The sequence below is a fragment of the Orcinus orca genome, chromosome 5 (assembly GCF_937001465.1).
Source record: "Orcinus orca chromosome 5, mOrcOrc1.1, whole genome shotgun sequence".
Classification (NCBI taxonomy): Eukaryota; Metazoa; Chordata; class Mammalia; order Artiodactyla; family Delphinidae; genus Orcinus; species Orcinus orca.
This window is the reverse complement of record NC_064563.1, coordinates 94,268,211-94,287,935: the sequence shown is the minus strand read 5'-3', so window position 1 is coordinate 94,287,935 and position 19,725 is coordinate 94,268,211. Positions and strand designations below refer to the sequence as shown.

At 36.1% G+C, this 19,725-nt stretch overlaps 1 protein-coding gene across 1 annotated transcript in view; it reads right to left on the bottom strand.

Moving 5' to 3' along the window:
- Window positions 1-19,725, bottom strand: part of IFT57 (intraflagellar transport 57) — a 60,178-nt gene that overhangs the window by 39,045 nt on the left and 1,408 nt on the right. The window contains exons 2-5 of the mRNA XM_004272079.4: window positions 18,081-18,243; window positions 17,129-17,247; window positions 13,211-13,301; window positions 5,174-5,242 (exon numbers count right to left, since the gene is read on the bottom strand). Coding sequence (XP_004272127.1) covers window positions 5,174-5,242; window positions 13,211-13,301; window positions 17,129-17,247; window positions 18,081-18,243 — 442 coding nt within the window. The remainder of the gene's footprint in view (window positions 1-5,173; window positions 5,243-13,210; window positions 13,302-17,128; window positions 17,248-18,080; window positions 18,244-19,725) is intronic.

Here is a 19,725-nt window from a genome sequence, read left to right as displayed (position 1 = left end):
GAAGAAAAAACATTTTCCTCGAGCAGGAATCAGAACCAGGGGCCTCCTATGGGGCACGTTGTGTTGTAGAATGGTATTTTTTTCCTGTATTAAGAAAGGACATTTTGTTGAAGAGTAAAGTGTAAATCATATGTAAAATGAGGGAAATGTAAAGTATTTAAGATATTAATCGAAGTAGATCCATCTTCTCCCCCTTTTGATCACAATATTGCAGCCTTGCCACAATGACATCCTAAACTAAAACTGAAATGATGATTTTTATTCTACGCCCAGATTTTTACTTCCTTACAGCTTCTGCTTTTTAAGCTAAAAATTCTCTCATTCTTGGTACAATGAATTTTTTGCTAAGTAATTAGAAACCAATTGTGTTTAAACCTTTTGAGATAGTTGGTTTTATGCTGTATAACTCAGGATTTGGTTTCTGAAACCTCAAATTTAGCATCTCAAGTAAGAATGGTGTCTATGGCATGTTTGAAAAAAATGTTTTGAAATGAAGTGATGGGCATTTAAAAATAGAATTCAGAGAGCACACAGCTTCCCTCCCATCTTTTTTTTTTCCACTGGGGGAGAAGAATGACACATCTGCATCATGCTGCCAGAACACTACTGCTGTGATTCTACTGAGCTTCAGAATGGAGGGGAGCTACAGAGACCACTCATAATTACAGCACAGTTACCATGAACATACAGGTACTTTCCAATCAGCATACTCAAGTTTGAAACAGAAATGACCCAGAACACCTGCCGAACACCTTGCCACCAGAGCCTTCCTTCCCTGCTCCCACCCCTCACATCTCAGAACATTCTACCGCACCCCTAACCCTCACAGGCTCTGCCCAACTGTCAGAGCTTTAATTCCACACCAGTGTCCCTCCCACCACGGCCACTCTCAGGGACGCTTCCGCTCAATTTCAGATTTCAAGACCATTCAGAAATCAGAGGGACAGAAAGAGTGTAGAACTTTGTGGGCTAGCTTCAAAGACTAATATCCATCCATATTTTTTTCTTTCTAAGAAAAAATTCAAAATTTCAATAACTAACCTGCAAATCAAACTCTGGAAAATTAAGCAATCCTTCACTAATTGCAGAAGTTATTATCTTGCAAAGTACAGGCATACCTCAGAGATATTGCAGGTTTGGTTCCAGACCACCTCAATAAAGTAAATACCACAATAAAGAAGCAAGTCACGCAATTTTTTTGGTTTCCCAGTGCATATAAAAGATGTATTTACAATACACTGTAGTCTATTAAGTGTGCAATAGCATTATGTCTAAAAACATAAGGTATGTGCTAATTTAAAATATTTTATCATTAAAAATGTTAACCATCATCTGAGCCCTTAGCAAGCTGCAGCAGTAACATTAAAGATCACTGATCACAAATTGCTGTAACAAATATAACGACAATGACAAACATTTTGAAACATTTGAAAACAATTTGAAACATTTTGAGAATTATCAAAATGTGACACAGAGACACAGTGAGCAAATACTGTTGGAAAAATGGCACCAGTAGACTTGCTTGATGCAGGGTTGCCACAAACCTTCAATTTGTAAAAAATGCAGTATCTGCAAAGCACAATAAAGTGAAGCGCCACAAGATGAGGTATGCCTGTATTATTGGTCAAACCACAATGGGGTAACAGAATTGGAGGAAGAAATCACAGCAAAAATGGCTTTAAAATACTTTTAAACCTCAAAGTAAATAACTATTCTGAAAAACACCTGCTTCCCAACAAACCAGTGCCAAACAATCACTATAAGCGTTCGTGATTGATAGGAAGCGCCATTTTCTTAGAACACCGGTTTCAGTGCTCATGAAATACTGCTGCTGCGTTACAGTCTGATTAGGCAGACATCTTAAAGTTTAGTCAATGGGCACACAGCATCTCTTCACAAATTCTTCAAATTAGCGGTTACAGGCTTCAATTATGCAGTGGGAGTCAGGAAGCTAGACCTCTAGGGTCTCCCTTCAAGGAAGGACTTGCGCTCAGTTGCGGGCAAGGTGGCCAGCAGCCGGCTTCCAGCTGTCAGCTCCCTCAGGCTCTGTCCCACCTGCAGAGCCACCTTACCTGGGGCCGCGTCCTTCCCAGGGCAGACCGCCTCCAGCGACCGGCCCAGCAGGCAACACTTCTCACCCCGGCCTTTCACCATGAACATCTTGCATCCCAAACTCTGTCTCAGTGTCCACTTCCAGAGAACACAATCTGCAACATATGTCTCTTTCATTTACCTTTTCTTGTGCTCCATTTACCACAAATCTCAGGAAAATGCTCATGTACACCCAGCTTCTTGAGTCACCATGATACTTAAGGGCACACTTTTCAGGGCCTAGACTTTGCTTTATTTAATGAAAGAAAGGAATATAAGTAGATTTCTCCCTGTATTATCCTACACAGTACATAGAAGAGGACCCAATTATTGCTGAGTTCTTTTCTCTATGAAGATTAAACTATACTTTCTCATAAAGCTATAAATATAAAATAGCATTCATTCACGTGTGTATTCATTCAACATTATTCAGTACTGAGCACTTTCTACACACCAGGCACAGGTACAAAAGCAGTTAAAAAAGCTTCTGCTCTAGATGAGTTTGCATCCTACTGGTTGAGATAGACAATAAACAAATCAGATGAATACAATGCCAAAGTCTGTGAAGAACAATAAAATGGGGAGGATTAGAGAATGACTGGAGAAACATCTATTGTTTCAAAACCACAGGTAGAGGGGGACTGTTGTAAGCTGCACATTGCTAGGCTGGCAGTCACGTATACATTCAGTACATCAATTTCCTAGATAGTATCCATCATTCTTGCTCTAGTGCAGAATTCATCACATCAACTTTAGTAAAATAATATTTCTTCTGCATTGTGAGCCCACATGCTGCATGAAACACAAAATCTTAAATCTGTGTTACTAACCTATAGTGCAATTCTGTCTTGGGGAAAGAGCAGCCTGAGCCATCGCAAGCTGTAGTCAGATACAGCTGTCTCAGGCAGATGGCTTTAGTGGGCAACATCATAAACTTGCCAGATTTTTTTAAATATGAAAGGGTTTTCTGCCTCATTAGTACTTCATGGCTGACCATCCACAAACACCTGGTGTTCAGACTTCTTCCTCTTGTGAAAATGAAACTATACATAGTCTTAGTTCAAAAAGGTATATGTTATATAATCATTGTCCAAAGGATCTAATACCTAGATAATTATAAAGTCATACGTAGGGGGAAAACCCATCCTTACACAGCTTAATTGAAGTGAAAAATTGAAATCAGGACCAATAGGGACTTAGAGTAATGGTAAAGGCAAGTTAAATCACTTTGCTCCTTCCTAATACTCAAACTACTTAGCCCAGAGGGAATTACAGGTGGCCTTTACCGGCCTCTATTTATATCATCAACATAAGAATGAAGAGTACAAATATCAGCTTCTTTCTAAGAATAACGGTGTATGCATCTCTACTTATGCTTTTTTCTTCATACTTTAGAACTCTGTCATCACATCTTCAACACATACAGGAACACCAAGCACCACAGTGTCCTTGCTTAAGATAGGAATCTACCCTGTTGAACTCTTGTTTTAAGGTAAAGGAGAAAAAGAAATAGAATTGGGAGTCTGGAGAAACTGAGTTCAAATTAAGCCACTGTAATTTATTAGCTTTTTAAAAGATCAAACTGTCCCAAGGTGATAAATTTCAGTTTTTGTATCTGTAAAAGGAAAATAACATCTTCTCAAATGCCTTACAAGGTCACTAAAAAACGTGTTTTAAAGTACTTTGAAAACTACAAAGTGATGTGCAAATGTATTGTTACAACTGGAGTTTATCTGTTTGGATTTAAATGTTAACACATTATTCTGAAATAATTTTCAATTGAGCAACAAAAAATACATTCTTTCATTTAAGAAGCATTTATTCAGAATCTTCTGTGTTATACTATGGAGAATATAAAAAATGATAGTTATCCGTGTTAGCAAGAAGCTTGTACAAGTCAGATTTGAGAGAAGGAATGTGGGGGGAAGGTGTGGTTTTGGTTTTTGCCAACACCTTTTAAGTACTTTCTATGTGCCAGACATCATTATAAATGCTTTAGATGTAGTAACTCTTTTAATCTTTAAAAACTCTACATAAAAGCTAATATTTTTATCCTCATTTTACATTTGAGGAAGATAAGGCACAAGAAGGTTGGAAACCTGCCAAAGGTCAGACAGCTAGTTAAGTACTGGAAGTCTCAAAGTCAACTCACACACTCAGTCAAATTAGCCACAGCGTTATGTTATATTACATCTCAAGTTGGGCAGAAAACGCACACATATCATTAATAATACTGACTAATGCTGACTAACAATACTAAGGTAGTGAATGATAAGTGAAGAGATTAGCATGGGGTGAGGTGGCCAAGGAAGTCTTCATGACAGGAACCCAAAACTAGATCCAAACTTGTTGGTAGAATTGAGATAAGAATAATTAAATAAAGAACAAATAAGACTGTGTTTCATACGTACTTTTTTGAGCATGCAATAGGTATCACTTTATTGAAATATAACATACATATAGGAAAACAGAAAAATCCCAAATGTACTTTTGAAATATCTCATTGAGTGGGTTCTCTTTTATAGACTGGATTTATTTCCTAATTAAAACAGAGCAAAAACTGACTTGAAGCAACATATGACTACCTATCCATATACCAGTCTTAATATAAACCATTTTATTTCAAAGAATTACCATTTGAGTATTTCCTATAATCAAGACCATTCAATACTGCCCATTATAATGGAAAATAACTTGAATTATATATACATAACATATATATATATGTTTTTCCATAATAAAAAAATAACATATATATATGTTTTTCCATAATAAAAAAATAACATATATATATGTTTTTCCATAATAAAAAAATAACATAAGGCAAATCAATTATTTCCAGTTTACATGAGAAGCCCTGAGTTGATATTCCATGGTATGGACAGAAGGCTTTCCCACTTGCCCCTCTGATTTGTATATTTGCTATAATTATAATATTGTATATATAGAAAAACAGCTTTGAGAGCTACTTTTCAAATGACACACAAAGCAATGGCCAAGAATGATTTCTACTTGTTTCAATTTCTAGCAGAATATGTGTACTGACTGCTTGTTGGTCCTGTGTGTATCCCATGTAACTTACCAAGCGATAGGTCTGGGCCTTCAAAAGGCTGAGATCAATAAAGTTTTCTTCATTGTCTGTCTCCACTTCCTTAGAAAAATAAAAGAGTTTAAAAGTTAATAATTATAAAAGTTGTAATTAAAAAAGGTATTTTCAGATTTCACATACTTAATATGCTAAGCTCTATAGAAAGACTAATGCAGGAAAGGGTATTTAAAAGCCTAGTAGTGTGCATAAAGTAGGGCATAATGTTATCTGTTTTTTGATGATGCCATTTAAAAATAGGACCTCTTTTAGAGTCACTGAAGAAAAGAAAAAAAGAGAGAAAGATGCCACTGCTGTGAAACTGGGGATAAATAAACATAAAAACATAACAAGAAACAGTCCCAAGTGGCATATCTGAAATAAAGAGACACTGGAAGGAGTTAATGGAAATTTTGAGTAACATGACTAAAATGGACAAAAATAAGAGGCTGACAGATATAGAATACTCTCACCTACTCCAGGGACCAATCACATTAACGTATATTTTTGACATCTCATCTTTTATATGCTCAAGTTTAAAGATATTAAATATTAAATGTATATGAGGATGTAAAATATATACATGTAAGATACTAAACTTGTATCTTAGATATTAACTATCTAAAAGAAAAGTTCAGGTAGATTCCAAGCTGGTCCTGATTCCTAGCCCAACTGATATGGGGAATGGGGTCAGAAGAGACCCTTTGAGAATCAATTCCCTCTCCAATATACAGTAAATACAGAGTCTGAGCAGGCTCTCTAAGCATATACAACAAAACTTTAGTTCCCCTTTCTCTTCAAATGTCTTTGTGGTGACAAGTGACATAGTGGGTGAAACAAATTTAACAAGAATATCCAAAGCTTAAAGACATGGTAATAAAGCAAATGGAACTTGGCCCTGAAGTCTTGTACAGAAAAACAAAAAAAATAAGTGGGTGTTGTTTGGTGGACACTTACACATGTAGAGTTGTACGAAAGTTGCAGTGGCAGATTTCAAAGATAACCCTTATCTTTAAGCATTTAGAAGTATCAAGCTTCTTTTCTGACCACAACACTATGAGATTAGAAACCAATTACAGGAAAAAAACTGTATAAAACACAAACATATGGAGGCTAAAAAATATGTTACCAAATAATCAATGGATCACTGAAGAAATCAATGAGGAAATCAAAAAATACCTAGAGACAAATGACAATGAAAACACGACAATCCAAAACTTATGGGATGCAGCCAAAGCAATTCTAAGAGGAAAGTTTACAGCAATACAATTCTACCTTAAGAAATAAGAAAAATCTCAAATAACCTCTCATTACATCTAAAGCAACTAGAGAAAGAAGACAAAACAAAACCCAAAGTTAGTAGAAGGAAAGAAATCATAAAGATCAGAGCAGAAATAAATGAAATAGAGACAAAGAAAACAATAGCAAAGATCAATGAAACTAAAAGCTGGTTCTTTGAGAAGGTAAACAAAATTGGTAAACCTTTAGCCAGACTCATCAAGGAAAAGAGGGAGAGGATTCAAATCAACAAAATTAGAAATGAAAAAGGAGAAGTAACAACAGAGATACAAAGGATCATAAGAGACGACTACAAGCAACTATACGCCAATAAAATGGACAGCCCAGAAGAAACGGACAAATTCTTAGAAAGCTAAAACCTTCCAAGACTGAACCAGGAAAAAATATGAACAGACCAATCACAAGTACTGAAATTGAAACTGTGATTAAAAATCTTCCAACAAACAAAAGTCCAGAACCAGATGGCTTCACAGGCGAATTCTATCAAACATTTAGAGAAAAGTTAACACCTACCTTTCTGATACTCTTCCAAAAAATTACAGAGGGAAGAACACTCTAAAGCTCATTTGACCACCATCACCCTAATACCAAAACCAGACAAAGATACCACAAAAAGAGAAAACTACAGGCCAATATCACTGATGAACATAGACACAAAAATCCCCAACAAAACACTAGCAAACCAAATCCAATAACACATTAAAAGGATCATACACCCTGATCAAGTGGTGTTTATTCCAGGGATGCAAGGATTCTTCAATATATGCAAATCAATCAACATGATACATCACATTAAGAAACTGAAGAATAAAAACCATATGATCATCTCAATAGATGCAGAAAAAGCTTTTGACAAAGTTCAACCCCATTTATGATAAAAACTCTCCACAAAGTGTGCTTAAAGGGAACCTACCTCAACATAATAAAAGCCATATACAACAAACCCACAGCGAACATCATACTCAATGGTGAAAAAAGCTGAAAGCATTTCCTCTAAGATCAGGAACAAGGCAAGGATGCCCACTCTCGCCACTATTATTCAACGTAGTTTTGAAAGTCCTAGCCATGGCAATCAGAGAAGAAATAAAAGGAATCCAAATTGAAAAAGAAGAAGTAAAACTGTCACTGTTTGCAGATGACATGATACTATATATAGAAAATCCTAAAGATGCTACCATAAAACTATTAGAGCTCATCGATGAATTGGGTAAAGCTGCAGGATACAAAATTAATACACAGAAATCTCTTGCATTCCTATACACTAACGGTGAAAGATCAGAAAGAGAGATTAAGGAAACAATCCCATTTACCATTGCATCAAAAAGAATACAATACCTAGGAATAAACCTACCTAAGGAGGCAAAAGACCTGTACTCATAAAACTATAAAACACTGATGAAAGAAATCAAAGATGATACATATGGAGAGATATACCATGTTCTTGGATTGGAAGAATCAGTATTGTGAAAATGACTATACTACCCAAAGCAATCTACAGATTCAACGCAGTCCCTTTCAAATTATCAAGGGCATTTTTCACAGAACTAGAACAAAAAAATTTTTACACTTTGTATGGAAACACAAAAGACCCCGAAGAGCAAAAGCAATCTTAGAAAGAAAAATAGAGCTGGAGGAATCAGGCTCCGTGACTTCAGACAATACTACAAAGCTACAGTAATCAAGACAGTATGGTACTGGCACAAAAAACAGGAATATAGATCAACGGAACAGGATAGAAAGTCTAGAGATAAACCCACACACCTATGGCCACCTAATCTATGACAAAGGAGGCAAGAATATACAGTGGAGAAAAGACAGTCTCTTCAATAAATGGTGCTGGGAAAACTGGACAGCTACATGTAAAAAATGAAATTAGAACACTTCTTAACACCATACACAAAAATAAACTCAAAATGGATTAGAGACCTAAATGTAAGGCTGGATACTGTAAAACTCTAAGAGGAAAATATAGGCAGAACACTCTATGACATAAATCACAGCAAGATCTTTTTTGACCTACCTCCTAGAGTAAGAAAATAAAAACAAAAATAAACAAATGGGACCTAATGAAACGTCAAAGCTTTTGCACAGCAAAGGAAACCATAAACAAAACGAAAAGACAACCCTCAGAATAGGAGAAAATATTTGCAAATGAAGCAACTGACAAGGGATTAATCTCCAAAATATACAAACAGCTCATGTAGCTCAATATCAAAAAAACAAACAACCCAATCAAAAAATGGGCAGAAGACCTAAATAGACGTTTCTCCAAAGAAGACATACAGATGGCAAAAAACACATGAAAAGATGCTCAACATCACTAATTATTAGAGAAGTGCAAATCAAAACTACAGTGAGGTATTACCTCACACCAGTCAGAATGGACATCATCAAAAAATCTACAAACAATAAATTCTGGAGAGAGTGTGGAGAGAAGGGAACCCTCCTATACTGTTGGCTGGAATGTAAATTGGTACAGTTACTATGGAGAACAGTATGGTGGTTCCTTAAAAAGCTAAAACTAGAGCTTCCGTATGACCCAGAATCCCACTCCTAGGCATATATCTGGAGAAAACCTTAATTCGAAAGGGTGCACACACCCCAATGTTCCTTGCAGCATTATTTACAATAGCCAAGACATGGAAGCAACCTAAATGTCAGTCATCAGAGGAATGGATAAAGAAGATGTGGTACATATATACAATGGAACATTACTCAGCCATAAAAAGGAACAAAATTGGGTCATTTGTAGAGGCATGGATGGACCTAGAGAGTGGCAGACAGAGTGAAGTGAGTCAGAAAGAGAAAAACAAATATCATATAATATCGCTTATATGTGGAATCTAGAAAAATGGTAGAGATGAACTTATTTACAAGGCAGAAATAGAGTCACAGACGTAGAGAACAAACGTATGGTTACCAAGGGGGTTAGGAGGGGTGGGATGAATTGGGAGACTGGGACTGACATATATACACTGTTATATATAAAATGGATAACTAATGAGAACCTACTGTATAGCACAGGGAACTCTACTCAGTGCTCTGTGGTGACCTAAATGGGAAGGAAATCTAAAGAAGAGTGGATATATGTATATGTATGACTGATTCACTTTGCTGTACAGCAAGAAACTAACACAACATTGTAAGGCAATTATACTCCAGTAAAAATTAATAAAAGAAATTTAAAAAAAGAAGTATGTAAGACAGTGGTTCTCAAAATGTGGTTCTTAGACAGGCAGCATCAGCATCAGCATAACCTGGGAGCTTGTGAAAATGTAAGGCTCCATCCCAGAGCTACTCAGAAAGTAGAATCTCTGGGAGTAGGGCCACTAAAATAAGATAGGGGAACTCTGCTAATCTTTGGGGAACTGGAAAGATTTTAGTAAAACTTGAAACAATATAAATGCAGATTCCATACACTCAACTAACGTTCATATTTTTGGGGATGGGGCAGTGGGGCATAGAGGTGTAGACAAAACTGATCTGTTTACATGTTAAATCTTAAGCATACATGCAGAGCCACACCTTTGAGAAACAGCTCAGTCTATCCTGTGTTTGCACTAGTGATGGTCTACTTAACCAGAGCAAATGATTGAAATGCCAGTGACTTAGTGCCCATGGGAGAAGAGACAAGTTTATAATGTTTTTATAATAACCTAATCAGTACTATTAATATAGGTGATCAATAAATACTTGTTGAATTGTGGTGGACTGAACACTCATAGGCAAAAAGCTTTAAGAGTAGGTACTAGAAAAAGGATTTAAGTTACTAAATATTATTAAGAAAGCATTCGAAAGGAATTTGAATATAAACAGACTCAAAAATAGTTTTAAAATAAATTAAGAGGATTTTAATCTCAGTAATTTAGAAGGCACTCAACAATTTCCTGTCATTTCTTTGCCTAATATGTATCCTCTTAATTCTTTTATTGCCAATTACTAAGGATATGATTATATACTGTGAGAACATTCTGTGAGAATATTCTTTGAAAATATTCTGTGTCATGATCTCAATCCTCCCTCCCTTCCTCTCTGCCTCTCTCTCTCCCTCCTCCCCTCTCTCTCCTCACTTTCTTTCTTTCCAATGTGTCCTATCTTTATTTGGCCAGTCTAAAACTGAAGGTTTTGAGTTCGTTGTTGATTATAGACTAACTTTACTCTGTCAGAAATGATCTTTACCATCCTTGAGCTATCCCACAAACTGGCAACAAAATGAAGTACTATCCCACCAGCCAAAGGCTTTTTGGCACTGATCCAGCTCTCCTTAGCAAGAGGAATGGGAGAGGTAAGAGAGGGTTCCTTAGGATAATATAATGACAATAAGGAAGAAAGGAAAGAAAAAAATTCAACAGACATGACAGCCTCAGAGGCAACCCCCTGAGGAAGGCCTTCAGCTTGATCTTATGACAGCAGAAGGTCTCTACTTCACAGTTGGCAAGAAATGTGTGAAGAGGCTGCTTTCTAGTTTGTTTCTCTAATTTACACAAACAATAATGCTGCTTTGAACTTTAAATGGTTCTCAGAAAAAAAAAAAAAGCTATAATTTCTAAAAGTTACAAGCAATATGCTGACAGGTGATTTTTGGTCAAATATTTAATGAACACTTACTAAGGCACCAGGCACTGCATAATAAACTGGAGATACAAAAAATGTGCAAAATTGGTTTCTGCCCTCACAGAGTTTTCCTTCTGATTAGTAGGTTTTCTTCCTTTTTTCCCCCGATGAGCAGTTTTGAGTTATAGGTCTTTGAAGCTAAATTTTTTTTTTTTTTTTTTTTTCCCGGTATGCGGGCCTCTCACTGTTGTGGCCTCTCCCGTTGCGGAGCACAGGGTCCGGACGCGCAGGCTCAGCAGCCATGGCTCACGGGCCCAGCCGCTCCGCGGCATGTGGGATCTTCCCGGACCGGGGCACGAACCCGTGTACCCTGCATCAGCAGGTGGACTCTCAACCACTGCACCACCAGGGAAGCCCTGAAGCTAAATATTGATGCACTAGGACCAGGTATCTGTAGATAAGCTATTAACTAATAACTAATAAACAGTAACTGAGAAGACAAGATGAGGAAGATACCCGAGTAAAATAAGTGAGATGAACAACTGGGACTATGTGAGGACTTAAAATTTTCTGAGCCTGAATGGAAAGATCTATTACACAAAGTATAAAGTCTAAACTTAAAACGCCCAAAATGATCTGGACCTGGTCTATCTTCCCAGTTAATCTTAAGCCACCCTCCCGCTCACTTAGGAGATACGGCCACTGTGGTTTTCTCTCAGTTCCTTGGTCATGCTAAGCTCCTTCCTGCCTCAGAGTTTTTGTACATCCAGCACCATCAGGTTCTTGCCCAGTGCCTGCTACATAACAGATGCTCAATGAACACATGAATGACTACATTTTTACCTTAACTTTAAAAATGTATCACATTAAGAAAGATACCTTTTAAATTGATTTGTTTTATAGTGGTCTTTTTCCTTCTATAAATAGCAGTCATCTTTTTAATACATATGGTTTAAAATATTTCTACTGCTAATAAAATACATGTTAAAAACTTTGAAGATATAAAGATGTATAGAAGAGAAAATAATCATCCATAATCCCTCTACCCATATATAACTAATGTTAATATATTAATATTTTTTCTGCATATTTTATATAGTTGAGTTTATGCATATAGTATAAGTTGTCATCCTCATGTCACTAACATTTCTTTTTTTTTTTTTTTTTTTTGCGGTACGCGGGCCTCTCACTATTGTGGCCTCTTCCGTTGCGGAGCACAGGCTCTGGATGCGCAGGCTCAGTGGCCATGGCTCACGGGCCTAGCCGCTCCACGGCATGTGGGATCTTCCCGGACCAGGGCACGAACCCGTGTCCCCTGCATCGGCAGGTGGACTCTCAACCACTGCGCCACCAGGGAAGCCCTTCTTTGTAAACAATTTTTAATGGGTATATGATATTCTACTATCTGATATAGTCTAATTTATTTAATGGTTATTTTCATCATTCACTATAAAATAATGCAGTGATTAATATCTTTGCAGCATATAGTACCTTAATAAATTACTTTAAGCTGAAATATAGAATATACTTTCTGTGGATTCAAAAAAATCACCTGAAAAGTTTAATTGGTTTATGACAGTAAAATATACTACAAAGTTTTTTTCCCTGCCATTTTAATTTCAAATCATATGTACACTTCCTAAAACACCAGGGTCAATCCATATCTGGTTCTGAGGAAAAGTTCTTTTTCTCCACCATTTTCCTAGTCTAGTCTGTTGTAGAGACGTGAACATTTAATTTCACACTATGGATAGAATGTTAAGTATGCGGATAGGCCCAGATGCTGCCAAACAATTTAAATAATGTTGGTATGTATAAGTATTTTTTAAGTTCCTGCAGGGTGGTCTTCATCCTAATTTTAGAAGCATAAAGGAGTTCCTGAGAAATGAATGGTGTTCTTATGAAGCGGAATGTATTAATCCTAAATTCTATTGCTCTCTTCTAAATTCTTTATTATTTATGGCCTATTTAAGATCATGAATGGTTGTTAATAAAATGTTAACCCATATAACTAGTTGTCTACTACTTCCTGTCTACATTTGAAGAACCTCTGCTAAAATTCAGACCTCAATCATTACAGAACATGAGTATTAACTTAACTAAAGGTCTAAACAACTGATACTGATTAAGGGAAATGAATCCAATGGTGAAAATGAACAAAAAGTTCCGCAACACACATACCACAAATTCTTCATCCACTTTATTTAATGTTAATTCTGCATCATCTTCTGCAACAGTTTCTTCTTCTAATTCTTCCACTGGGTATGTTGGTCTAAAATAATAAAGCTTAACATGAGATGAGAGTAAAAAACAAAACATTTCAGCAGAGCAAAAAGGCATAATGTGAATATTAAGGATCCCCCCGCTACACCAGTTCTGGTCCTTTTTCACCTGCCCCCTTTTCCAGAATCACTGTTAAATGTTTCACGTATCCTTCCTGAAACCTTCTATGTAAAGAAGCAAAAATGTTTACCTCCAAATTTGAAGAATCAAGTACATAAATGGGATGATACCACGCATACTGTTAGCCAACCTACTTTCTTTACTTACTAATATACCACACTTAAGTATATATACAGGTGACTCCTGAACAACATGGGTTTGAATTGCATGGGTCTATTTACACAGAGATTTTTTTCAATAGTAAATACTACACTGCTACACGTTTTGTGGTAGATTGAATCTGCAGATGCAGAACTGCGGATTTGGAGGGATGACTTATAAGGAAGGCCTACTACAAGTTATATATGGATTTTCCACAGCCTTAAGCTCTGCATCGTTCAAAGGTCAAGTGTACAACTTCTCCTCACCGCCCCCAACATACCTGCACTGTATTCCACTGAACCATAAGTCATATGACTAGCAATCTCTGGCTGAAAATTGACGTTGTTTCTAGTTTCTTTACTAGACAATACTGAAAAGATCATCCTTATACATTTATCGTTTATGTATATCATTTAAAATAAATTTGTACAAGTATAAGGGCTGGGTCGACAACTTTGTACATTTTATTGTTTTGCTCGATATTGCTAAAACCAGCTTCCAAAACGTTACCCTAATTTACACTCGCACAACAGGGACTCTGTTTCCATACATTCGCCAATATGGTAAACATCTGCCAATATGGTAAACAAACTTTAATCCTTTCCAATCATCTAAGTGAAAAAACCTCACTCTTGTTTTAACTGCATTTCTTTCACATGAGAGCGGTTGAATACCTCTTCATATTTCAATTGGTTATGTGTGTTTTTCAGTGAAATGCATATTTATGCCCCCTGCCCTTGTGTGTATATTAAGAAAATTAATGCTTTGCTTAACTGTGTTAAGAATATTTTTCCTATTTATTTCTTATACTCTTAGCTATTCAGGACTGTTACAATTCTTATTACATAGACTTAGCAACATTTTCTTGCATGGGTCCTAGCTTTAACATCATATACATAAGGCTTTTCCATCACATGACACATCCCACATCCCTTTGGTCTTTCAGCACTCCTATAGTTTCATTTTTCACATTTACGTCTTTGATCAATCTGAAATTTATTTAAAAAAATTTTAATGTATCTATTTATTCATTTATTTTTGGCTGCATTGGGTCTTCGTTGTTGCGCGCAGGCTTTCTCTAGTTGTGGTGAGCAGGGGTACTCTTTGTTGCAGTGCTCAGACTTCTCATTGCAGTGGTTTCTCTTGTTGCAGAGCACAGGCTCTAGGCGTGTGGGCTTCAGTAGTTGTGGCTTGTGGGCTGTAGAGCGCAGGCTCAGTAGTTGTGGCACACGGGCTTAGTTGTTCCGTGGCATGAGGGATCTTCCTGGACCAGGGCTCAAACCTGTGTCCCCTGCACTGGCAGGTAGATTCTTAACCACTGCGCCACCAGGGAAGTCCTGAAATTTATTTTGATAGAGGTAATAAGAAGGACTCCAGCTTTGTTCTTATTTCCAAAATCTAAACAGTGGTCCTAACACTAAGTATTGAGCACTCTTTTCTCCATCAAGATTAATGACACACATTTCCCATACTGAAAATACTCAAAAGTATTTGGGGACTTCCCTGGTGGTCCAGCGCTAAAGAATCTGCCTTCCAATGCAGGGGATGGGGGTTCTATCCCTGGTCAGGGAACTAAGATCCCAAATGCCACAGGGCAACTAAGCCTGCGTGCCACAACTGCTGAGCTCGCGTGCCTTAACTAGAGCCCGTGGGCTGGAAACTACAGAGCTCACGCACTCTGGACCCTGTGTGCCACAACTACAGAGCCCACACGCCCTGGAACCTGTGCGCCACAACTAGTGAAGAGAAAAAACCCGCACACCACAACTAAAGAGAAGCCTGCATGCCACAAAGAAAGATCCTGCATGCCTCAATGAAGATCCCGTGTGCTGCAACTAAGACCCAATGAAGCAAAAATAAATAAAATTAAAAAAATAAATAAATCTTTAAAAAAAAAGTATTTGCATTTATTTCTGGAAAGTTATTTTAAAAATCCATACCTCAGGTTAACAAAATACAAAAATCGACATTTAATATTAAGGAAGTAAAGTACTACAAACCAAATCAATCTTCTTAAAGAATAATTTCCTTTTTTTTTTTACTAGTTTGTTTTAGCATATTTAGATATATAAAATAAGAATCTATAAACACGTAACTTCTACATCACTTACATATCACATAGTTGATATATTCTCTAATCCCTATTTTCAATGTTTCCCCCTACTTTCCCCCCATGTATATACGGTCCCTATAAATTATACAAATCACAATCCGTGGCCAAGAATAAGATAGGCTAAGAAACAAAGGAAGTACCAAATTATCTATTTAATTTGGTACTTTGTTTCTTAGCCTATCTTATTCTTGGTCACGCATAATTTATAGGAACCGTATATACATGGGGGGAAAGATACCAATTGGTTATCTTAGTGGTTAAGATACCAATAATTTCTGGTGAATTTAGAATTCATTAGGCAATAGATTTAATAATTTTTAAAAAATGCCAAATGCAGGATATCTCATAACATTTCATGGAATCTAATAAAGAAGTAATGTAGATTATGTACTCATTCTTCACACTGCACTAAGTGGTACTGTTTGGGTTGGAGCGTATGAAATTACCACTTTTTTTTAGTTCAAAAATAGATGAATATCGGTAATTTCATATGGTTCAACCTGATGATAACCTAAGCCAAGTACGTTTTTAAAAGTATTCATTAATAGAGAGTAGATAACTTTCCTGAGAGAATGTAACTGAATATACATTAAAATATACAAACAATATATACACCTTTCCAAGAAGGTAGTTCTAATCCAAATTCACTGCTTGCTCATGTTTTTAACCTGAATAATGCCTTCCACAGTCTCTAACCTATCAATAATCCCAATCTCCAAAGGACCAAATTTATATATTTTCTAATTATAACCTATACAAATTGATAGTTTCTTAATATTTTATTCCCTTATCCATGTGGTCAACATTTATTGAGCATCTATGATATATCAAATGCTATGTTAACTGCCATAGAGTACATACAAAGATTTCATAATTTCTAGCAAGAAAGCCAGACCTGTAAACAAATGACTTTAATACCATGGTATAGATACAACAATAGAAATATAAACAAATCACAGGTCAGAGAAAGAAGCAATGAACAATGTCTAACAGAGTGTCAGGTGGCTTCTTCAGTATTATTCTTGCCCAGTCACTATAAACAAAGGAGAAAATCCCACTTAAAATACTATATTAATTTCCATTTTTTTCCTTAAATCTGTAGCTATCATTTACCCCCATGTATATACTATCTTTGGTTGTATAAATAAATATATGCAAAGAAACTTTTAAAAAATGTCCTAAATTGACCAGGATATACAGTTACAGTTAAATCCTTAATAATTATATATCTGAACTGGGAAGGGGCACAATATCAAAACTGGTTTTGAAGATACCAGATATTCCAATTTTGTCTATACTAAGTTTTCTAATTAAGTGTGGCATTTTCAGTTTAGAACAGTCAAGAAGAAATACTTCCTATCAGTTCAACTAAACAGCTCTGAACCCTTAGAACAAAAAGCTCCGCACATAAAATTACTGTTGCCAGGTGGGGTAATTTTTACCTTTTCCAAGTGAAACCAATATATTTTAATGCTTCTTCGGCTAAACAGTCGAGAACATAGCATACATGTGCTCCATAACCCGATTTTAATTTTGAAGGAGCAAAATCTGCAGTTCTCCCCTGAAATACAAAAGATAAACAGGGTATAACTTGTTATTTATATTGCAAATGTCAAAATATTTTAAGCAAAGTACTGCTGAATAAATGTATCACTTCTCTATTCTTCAAATATGATTTAAAATAACTAATTACATTGCTTCTTAGAAATCCATCTCTTTAGTCTTTTTTTTTTAATCCATTGGTACAGAAATACTAAAGGAAAATGAATATGTTTTACTATCAAAAGTATCAAATTAAAAGGCAATAACCTCATGACAGCAGAAAAAATCATCGATCTTGTTAGGGTGAAAATTCAGTAAAACCACTAGGTTGGTATCATATCATTAAACAACCATGCGAAGGATGAAGTGATTCACTTGTCAAAAATCAATAACATGTGTGCCAAAAATTCTTACTGCTTGTCCCCAGGAAAAGTCAGAAAAGTACAACTGTTATCATGGTCTATTAAATCAAAGTTCCCTTTCAAAATACAGTGTTCCAGCTTCCTAGTTTTTAGTCATTTTTTAGAAGGAGAACTAAGTATCCATAAATTTATCTCAGAGACAATATCAAGATTAAGAAAAATATTATTACTTTGGGCTATAATGTGTGCACACTAAACATGTTTAGAAGTGGCATTAATGTTATAATATCAACCATTCTGAGACGATTTTACCTGAAAAATAAATCTAGATATAATTATATATATACATATATACACATATATATGCATGTGTATATAGTTATTCAAAGAGAATTCTTCTAAAAGGCTAGCATTTATGTGGCTGTATTACCAATATTAAAAATGTCCTAACTTGAGAACATGCAGAAAGAAGAGAGTTGTTTACACTTACGAATGATCGAAGTTCAGATAATATGTTAGAGATTGTTGCATTAGGGTCATCATATTCTTGAGGCTGCTCAAAGGGGTGTCCTGCTTTATTAATCAACCAAGCAGCAAGAGTGAAAAACATGTAGAACTGTTCCCCAGGATTGGTAGGCAGTGCAAAATAGTGTCTGTTTCAAAAGAAGGGGAGAGGGTAGAATATGAAATATTTCAAACAAGTCCATAGTAGCTAAAGGAGCTAAATCCAAAATTGCCAAAGGATTTTTTTTTCCAAATGGCTTTAACAACAAAACACATTGATAATTCACTCTTTGAAGTTTCTAGTAAACCACAACACTCACATTAAAGTTTTTAATCAACAGGATAAGGGCAATTACTACTGGTCACAAAATATTAGATCAAAGACTTTACATCCAGAAAGTGCAGGTCATGTTAAAAAACCGAGCATGTAGAACTTTGGCCAAAATCATTTATGTGTCAGGAATAATTAATAAGAGAGTACTTCCAGAAAATGGTCATTTGGAATTAAGAGATGCTCAGAGTTTAAAAAAAGACCTTAATGATTATTCACTATGCATTTTTACATTTTTTACAATGTCACTGTTATCTTTGCTTACTGATTCTAACCTATCCTCTGGGTTAAACAGTTGTTCTCATCTTGGCTGCATATTGAATCACTTGAGGATCTTGTCAAACTATTGCTACCTTACTAAACATTGCTTCTTCCCTCGCAGATTAAATCAGAACTTCTGGGAGTGAAGCTCCAGTATGGGCATGTTTCAAAAGCTTCCTAGGTGGTTCTAAGGTGCAGCCAGGAGTAAGAACCACTGTGTTTTATCACATCCCCAGTCTAACAAACATTTGTTAACTTTAGGTTAAATCCCCAGACTACTAAAAATAGCCCTATGAGGGTCAACATGATTTGTACCTAAACATATCAGGAATAAAACCTGCTAGCAACAGTATTCGTCAGTTTGATCAAAGATCTTATTTTGCTTTTATGTGTAGCCATCACTATTGTGTTTACATTTGGATTTATAGATATTATAACTATTTTTCATAAGAATCAGCAGTCTACTCCTTCCTGTTTCCAAAACTTTTTCCTGCAGGGTAAGTGTAAATGTTCTCAAAGATAACAGAAAGCTGGAAAGAAAAAAAGGCCATGAAGTCCTTCCAGGTAGGTATCAATATATGTTCACCCACTACTAACAACCCATCTTTTCCGTATCAGCTGCTAACAACTCCAAGACAGAGGAATGGATACTGTTAAATACTGTAGACCTAGGACAGTGGCTCTCAAACTTTAGCAGGCATCAGAATCACCTGGAAGGCTTGTTAAAACAGACTTCTGGGCCCCGGCCCCACCCCTAGGATTTCTGATACACTAGACCAGGGAAAGGGCCTGTGGGACTGCACTTCTAATAAGTTCCCAGGTGATACTGATTCTGCTGGTCTGTTGACTGCACTTTGAGAACCATTAAACTAGGATATTTCCATGCAAATCCATGACTCAAAGTACCCTGCTAACCTGCTGAGGAAATAGTATACAGATTATATCTATAGAACCTTAAGGCCTTTCTTTTAGTTTGAAAAATATACTTGGAGAAAAAAACCACATTTTTATTAACATAGAAGATGTTGGTTGTTTATAT